General features: G+C 48.9%; 1 protein-coding gene across 1 annotated transcript; it reads right to left on the reverse strand.

The window, feature by feature from the left end:
* Positions 1-317: 317 nt before the first annotated feature.
* poc5 (POC5 centriolar protein homolog (Chlamydomonas)) lies at positions 318-7,529 on the reverse strand (the record flags this gene model as incomplete). Its single annotated transcript, XM_084456831.1, has 11 exons — positions 7,445-7,529; positions 7,137-7,197; positions 6,082-6,266; positions 5,799-5,975; positions 5,240-5,344; positions 4,146-4,325; positions 3,129-3,303; positions 2,295-2,425; positions 1,154-1,255; positions 737-913; positions 318-449 (listed from the first exon to the last, which is right to left on the reverse strand). Exons 1-11 carry the CDS (start codon positions 7,526-7,528, stop codon positions 318-320), a joined length of 1,509 nt encoding a protein of 502 aa, XP_084312957.1. The 5' UTR covers position 7,529.
* Positions 7,530-7,784: the final 255 nt, after the last annotated feature.

Below are 7,784 nucleotides of genomic sequence, written 5' to 3' on the forward strand. Positions count from 1 at the left end.
CACAATAATTTAATGTGATTCACCCAGAACAGTCAAGATTTGGCTTTCCATAATTCAAAAAATAAAAATAGAAACCAATATAAAAACATTTCAGTCATTCAATCTGAGAGGTAACATTTCTAAAAAAAAAGGTCATCTTCAAAAAGACACCAGGGTGGTTCCATGGTATTTACTGTATATTCCAGTCCAGAGTGTGAATATGAAATATAATTTATTGAATGCATTTGAAAAATTATCTTCCTTCATCCTAAATATGGCCCCCAGGTTCCTTATGTGTGTGTGTGTGTGTGTGTGTGTGTGCGTGCGCGTGCGTGGGTTCACTCCACCACTTTGATGGAATGCACGTGGCAGGCTGTGTGTGTTCTGGAGGAGCTCTTGCTGCCAGAGGGGCCCTGGCTCTGTTGAGTGGAGCGGGGGAACTTAGCTGCTGTGGCCTGACCCACCGTGAGCTGGGAGAGAGAGAAGGAGGGAGAGAGAGGGAGGGAGGGAGAGAGAGGGAGGGAGGGAGGGAGGGAGGGAGAGGGGGGGAGAGGGAGATAGAGGGGGAGGGAGAGAGAGAGGGGAGGGGCAGTTCAGTCTACTAAGCCTGGGTCACGTACAAAATAGAAAGATTGTCAATTACGGTACGGGTATAGATAGAGGCGCTTCACAATGAATCCGGATGTGTTCAGACATACAGTGTCTGAATATTTGTGTTGACGCGAGTGTTGCTGTGGCGACGTGCCTCATAGCCTACCTGCGTCACGGGGTGATGGCGTTCCACGATGACAGAGCTCATGGGCGGAGCCACACCCATCACCTGGAGGTTGCTGGGGCCGCGGGCGGTCCTGGCTAGGTCGGAGCGTGCGCTGATGCGAGCGGTCACAGTCTTGGAGGCCTTCTGTTGCCCGGCGGTGACCACCCGCGTACTGGTCTGTAACGGAAACACGGCCATGAGTGAGAGGGTCTGTCGTGCTACGGAGAACGCATGAGAGACCACAGGCCCTGTAAAAACACCCATAATGCATCCTTCCTTCACCCCTTCCTTTGAGGAGCACGTGCTTCCACCTCTCCCATCATGCCAGGTCGGAGGTCACTTTAAGGGCGTTAGGAAGGAAGGAAGCACATCCCTGCCGCTGTCGAAGAGCCCCATAAGCCCGCTCTCTCTACCGACCTGTTTGTGGGTGCTGGCGCTGCCCCCTGGTGGCAGGGAGCTGTGGAGGACTGTGGTGGAGGGGAAGGCCTCTGCCCTGGACGCAGGGGCGCTGGAGCCCAACTGAGAGAGAGAGAGAGAGAGAGAAGAGAACAGGAGAGGGTAAGGGCAATTGGATAGCTATAAATCAATAGAAATAGTTGAAGCAATCAAGCAAGCTTATCCACTATTAAAGTAGTAGTAAAGGGAAAATGCATGTTTAGCCCTGTTTTAAGGTTACTTATGATCATATACAAGGGTTCAGATCAAAAAGTTGACAAAACTAGCACTTTTGAGAAATTCTGATAATTGCTCTACCACCGTTTTGGTCATACAATGGATGTGGGTGGGCACCTTGAAAAATCATTCCAAAAACATGTTCAACTCTCAATTTCAAAGACAAGAAACTCACCGAGGTGTTAGTTGGTCTGACATATAATTCGCCATAAAGTAAGATTCTAGTTAATTCCGAAATATTTAGCATATAACTATTTAGTCGCAGCACATATGTGTGTAAACTTCCCCAAACTAGGTAGCCTAGCAACATAAACAATAACAATAGCTACCGTAAGTAGTTCCGCTTCCTGAATCCCCTCTGCAGATTGATGTACACATCTACAACGGTTTGTAACGATTTCATGAAATGATCAATAAAACCCTACAGGATTCATACTTTGCAGCGAATTTGATGTCAGAACACCAAGGGACACCAATTACCCCCTCGGTGAGCTTCTTGTCTTTGAAATTGAGAGTTTAACATGTTTTTGAATGATTTTTCAAGGTGCCCACCCACATCCATTGTATGACCTAAATGGTGGTAGAGCAATTATCAACTTTCTCAAAAGTGCTAGTTTTGTCAAATTCTTGATCTGAACCATTGTATATGATCATAAGTAACCTTAAAACAGGGCTAAACATGATTTTTTCCCTTTACTACTCCTTTAATATATGAGACAATATAGTGGCTACATGTCTTGTCATGAAATGCTATGAATAAAGAAAAACTAAAACAATTGCAAATGTAAATGAGGAGGCAACACGGGGTACCCCCTGACATGGGAACCAGATCCATGGGTAGGAATCATAGCATGTCTGTGTGTGTGTGTGTCTGTCAGCTTCTCACCATCTCCTCTGCTTCAGTGTGGGACTGGGGCGGGGGGAGGTCAAAGTGGATTGGGCTGAGCCGTGTGGAGGAGGCGGGCCGAGGCTGGAGATGAGCCAATGATCCGGCTTCATCCCGGGGAGGCGGAGCATCTGCATAAATGACCAATAGAATTAGAAAAAGAACCCTGTGTATATCCTGGAGCCATGACTGTCGCATCATGAGTCATGCACGGACAGGTGAAAGTTCAATCGGATAAGCCCGGTTTAATCAAATGTAACCATAATCATATTCTACGATTTGCTGGGGTGGTTCCTTCAGCTGCAATGCAAAAGAGGAAATTAACGTTTGACATTTCAGTTTTATAAATGAGCAAATTTGAATTGGATTAAAATAGCTGGAATAGGACACAAGTAAACTAAATTACTGTGGAGATAAAGAAATATGACGAAACGGCAACTGTGAAAATGCAATGATCACACACACACACACACACACGCACACACACTCTATCATAAGAGGGATTTGCTCATCAGTCAATTCCACAATAAGGTTAAAACATGAAGAGCCCAGTCAGCACATTCACTAACTCATCACCCCATCGAATAAACGAGTGAGAGAATAACAATGCATCTACTTGAGTATAAATCTATTCTACCGATAGCACAAGACTGCACTCTATTGGACAACTGGTGTCTGCAGTTTTACACAAACAGTGTTCAGTCAATACTGTAACCAAGACATAATGCCTCTATATGTGGGTTGATCAGTGAATATACAGTATGGGGGATTAGTGCTTTAGTCTACAGCGGTTCTAGTCTGCTGTGAGTGTAGTGGTGCCGCCCTTCTACTGACCGTGTTGGTCGTGCTCCAGGCTGCGTCCCTCCCCGGAGTGGAACATACTGAGGGCCTCCATGTTGAGAGCGCACACGCCCCTCATGAAGGCCTTCTTCATGGACTCTTCATAGCGCTCCCTCTCAGAGCGCAGCCTCCGAATCTCCGCCTGGGCCTTCTCTACCGCCTCCACGTGCTGGGGGTGGGAGGAGGGGAGACTCGGTCATCGGTGTTGGCTACACTGTGCTGGGAATGCACATTGATTCACTAACGAATTGCTGTTGAATAAAATGAGGGGGGATTTCTGAACACAGCTGAAGGTACGGTCGCCCCTCCCCGGGCGCTGGTCTACGTCGGGTCATTCTTCATGCGCCGTACCTCGTACCTCGCTCTCCCTGCAATAACCGTCCGTCTTCCTCTCCCCCTCTCGCTGCCCCAGACCTGCGAGCTACGCTTCTACGCTCCACAGCTCTCTGGTATAGTCAATAACTCCCTCCATTCTTCACTCTGGAGACCCTCCCCCTTTCCTGTCCATAGCTCTCCTTTCTCTCTCCTGCTCTCTCTCTCTCTCCATCTCTCATGTCAGTCCTACTAACTGCTCACGCTCCACTCCGACACTGTGATTTGACTGCAGCCTCCATCAATCAAGCTCAGTCACTGTGACTGCTTTAGTGCAGCAATTATTCACCAACCTTTCCGCACAGGCCTGATTTACAGAAAAATATTCACGAGACGCATTTGCCTTTAAAAGAAAATGTGTCAGGCGTACGGTAACACTGGGTACACACAAAGGATTCGGCTCCACTGTTAAGTAATTGGCTCCCGTTTTGGGGGCGCGAGAACCTAGGGGAACTGTGTTGTTGAAACATTACATCTTCCAAAAGAACACAAGCGCGTTTTAAGGAGACTGCGTGAGATGGAAGCATTGGTCTAGTAAGAGAGCTTCACGAGAACAGAAGTAGTGTTCAGTAGGCCTAGAGGCTCGGTGTGTGTGGAGCGCTGGTACGACGGGCTCCTCCAGTCCTCCGTCCCCCTCACCTCCGCCATCTTGGCCTCGTAGTCGGCGGACAGGCGCACACAGACCTCCTCAGCCCTGGCGCGACACGCCCGCTCCACCTGGTCCTTCCACCTGCCCTGGACCAGGGAGTGCCAGCCTGCCCACACCTTCCTCTTCAGCTGCAGGCGGTAGTGCTGCTCTGCCAGCCGGACGCTGTGGGCCTGGGGACAACAGGGCATACGCTTTATGTGGTTCGTGTCACTATGAATGAAAAATCTTACTTGGTTTAGTTTAGATTTCAAGAACACACTAGCCATGTTTCCATCCACACGTTTTATGCAAATTAAGTTATATTGAATTAAAAATGCCTTATGGAAACAGTAAAATTCGATTAAAAGTCATGAAAATCGACAAAAGGTTTGTACTGTCGATCTCGTCGGATTTTCTTTTGTTCGATAAAAGGCTTTTGTGATAAATGCTTTATCCGATTTAAAGCTCTAGATGGAAACGCACGTTCACCGGCTTTATTCGCATTCATATTTTTAGCGATCCTCACATAATTTGATTGACAAGTGGATGGAAACATGGCTACTGAGTGGTCGGTCAAGCTGGGTTCAAACAGAGACAATAGGTTTATTCTGATGTTACGGTTTGCAAAGCGGACTCTGAAAACAGGAAGTGTTTCCTTCGATCAGAGTGAGGGACTGGGACTCGGGAGTGATATCTTATAACGTGAGAAAGGAAGCGACATGCACTTTCAGGATGAAGAGGACAAGGAAGTGATGTCACACAGAAACAAATTGTAGTTTTAAAAAACTGATTCTAGGGGAACGAACTATAAAGTTAGAAGAACAGTCAGGTAGGAAAACAGAAAAGAACAAAATAATGTAGGTGACATTGGTGAGACTGAAATTTCATTAACATCGCCCATGTCAAAACAACAACAAAAAAGGCTCAATTGTTAATATCTCTCTCTTTTTGCATCCACCTCTTCCCCGTATCTCTTTCCTCTTCTCCGACAAGTTCAGCACTTTCAAGTGAACTAAGTAGACTAGGTCGGGGTTCCCGGTAGTCTACCCCCCCCGCCCCCCCACCCCCCCGCCACCACCACCACCCCCTCCCCCAGGTCTCTCACCTCCTCCCGGATCTCGCTGTGCTGCAGCCTCCATTGGGTGAAGGTCCTCATCAGCTCCAGCTTCTCCCGCTGTCTGTCCACCGCCTGGCTCAGGTTCACTATGACCTAGAGCAGAACAGCTGCCATACATCACACACACTCATCTCATCAGACAGCCCAACACTGCTGCCGTACGTCCGCGCTCAACACACGCCAACACCGCTGCCGTACGTCCGCGCTCATCTCATCATACGCACTAACACTGCAGTCCACCGCAGGCTCACTATGACCTAGAGCAGAACAGCTGCCATACGTCACACACACTCATCTCATCACACGCTAACACTGCTGCCATACATCACACACTCATCATACACACTGGACACTTGAACTGGCACCACTCTGAGCCGTATCAGTAATGATCTTAATAAACTGTGTCTGTTTCTGTGTAGCCCTAAGTGCTCTAACAGGAATCGGTTAACAAAAACAGCCTGTTTCGCTCTCCTAGCCATTCCAGTGTTGAATGTGTATTATCGTGTGTGTGTGTGTGTGTGTGTGTGTGCGCACGGTGTACACAGACCTCGTCCTTCCTCTGGTTGGAGGTCTCGTAGGTGTGCAGCAGCTGCTTCAGGCTGTCCATCTCGGAGACGAGGCCGGACACCTGGGCCGCGTGTTTCTCCCTCTCCTTCCTCACCTCCATCTTGTGCTGCTCCACGAAGGCCAGCTTCCACCTCCTCAGCTCCGTCACAACGTTGACCTGAGGGGGACACACGGACGCCGGCGTGCAGCTGACGGTCAAAGCGTGCAAGATCACCCGGAGGGGAAACGTACGACGCCGCGATAGATCGGACGGCGGCGCTGACCTTCAGGCTGTCGCTCCAGGTGTCCAAGATGTTCTCCATCTTGCCTATGTTCTCCTCGGAGATGAACATCTCCGTCTCCACTGTGACCAGGAGGTTCGGGCTGCTCTGTCTGGACCTCTCCGACGGCGTTTGTCTGCCGGAGTGTGTGTCGGGGACCGCAGGCGGCCTGCCGGCCGTGTCCTCGCCTGGAGGTCGACGTCGAGCACGGGGGTCATACTGATGCCTTATTGTTGATCCCCGGATATGGTTACAATGCATGTGGACCTGCGCTTACCTTGAGAGCCTCGTGTGTGTGTGCTTGGTTCCATTAGAGGAGGAGAGGCCCATGCGGGTCTCACTGCCCTGCTGGAATGCCTCCCGTCCTCAACTTCAGAGACTGAGGGAGATGGAGAGAAGGGGGAGAGGACAGAGGTGGTGGGGAGAGAGAGAGAGAGAGAGAGAGAGAGAGAGAGAGAGAGAGAGAGAGAGAGAGGAGGGTAATTTGATTATTAAAAAGACATTGAGGTGAGGTTAAAAATAGTAGAGAGGGTGGGGAGAGAGTGAATGAGAGCGAGCAAGAAAGAGAGAGAGTGTGACGTAAGAATGCTAAAGTAAGACGATTCTGGTGCCTTGTCCAGGAATGCATTTACGTCAATATCCTAATTAAATTGTGCAGAGGGTAAAAAAACCTGCACTCTAAAGAGCAGTGTGGGCAGACTGCCAGCGGATCATTACCAGTCAGCCTCAGAAATCCCTGCTTGCTTTTTACAACCCAGCACTGCTGCCCCATGACAGTTTAAGCGCCAAAGCAAAAGGCTGACTGCCTGCTACATCTTTACGACAGTTGATCATGTGAAAGGAGTGCCGTGGACGGCCCCAAGCTGTATGTGTGTGCATGTGTGTCGGAACGGCTTAGTGCAACGAGTGTGTGCAAGCGTGTGTGTGTGAGCTTCAGCCTACTGCACCTGCTGAACGGTGGGACCTAGCATCATCGTTTCCATGGGAACTCCTTCCATTAGCAGGCAGATGTGAGGTGGAGGGCAGATGTGAGGTGGAGGGCAGCTGTAGCTGAGCACCGGGCTGGGGCTCAAACTTAGGAGTGACCACAGCGTAGCGCAGAAGCTCTTCATATTCATCCTGTCAACCACCAAAACACAAGAGACAACCAGGGCATGATGTCTTTCATCAAATCAGGATTGTTTAATACTGAATGAATGAGTGAGGACAGCAGACTAAATGTTCCTGTATTGAATTCATCTGAGGTAGTCATTGTGTCACATGAGGGTTTTTCATCACTCAACATGGATGGGTGAAATAAAACTGTAGCTAGAGAGCTAGTTAGAATAAAGCAAGATAGGTATCTTTAGCTACTCAGCTAATTTACCTGCAGTTCAGAAGAGACCGAACTGCCCCGATCCGAGTCCCTTGGTAGAACTGGACTGTTCGGTTCCCCTTCATCTGAGGACATCTGAGAGAGGGAGAGAGAGAGAGAGAGAGAGAGAGAGAGAGAGAGAGAGACAAAAAGACCACAAGATACTTTAGTTAAAGATACCAGCCGGTCAAGCTTGCTAAAGTTCGTGACAAGGACGGCTAATGAACCAGTTATGGCTCAAGGGAGACAGCTAGTGAACAACAGAACAAGTCATTAAAATCACTGGGCTAGCTGACACTAGCTTAGCCAGCTAACGTTAGCTAGCAAACATTAGCTAGCTGTAACTAACATG

The sequence above is a fragment of the Borostomias antarcticus genome (assembly GCF_949987555.1).
Source record: "Borostomias antarcticus genome assembly, chromosome: 23".
Taxonomy (NCBI): Eukaryota; Metazoa; Chordata; class Actinopteri; order Stomiiformes; family Stomiidae; genus Borostomias; species Borostomias antarcticus.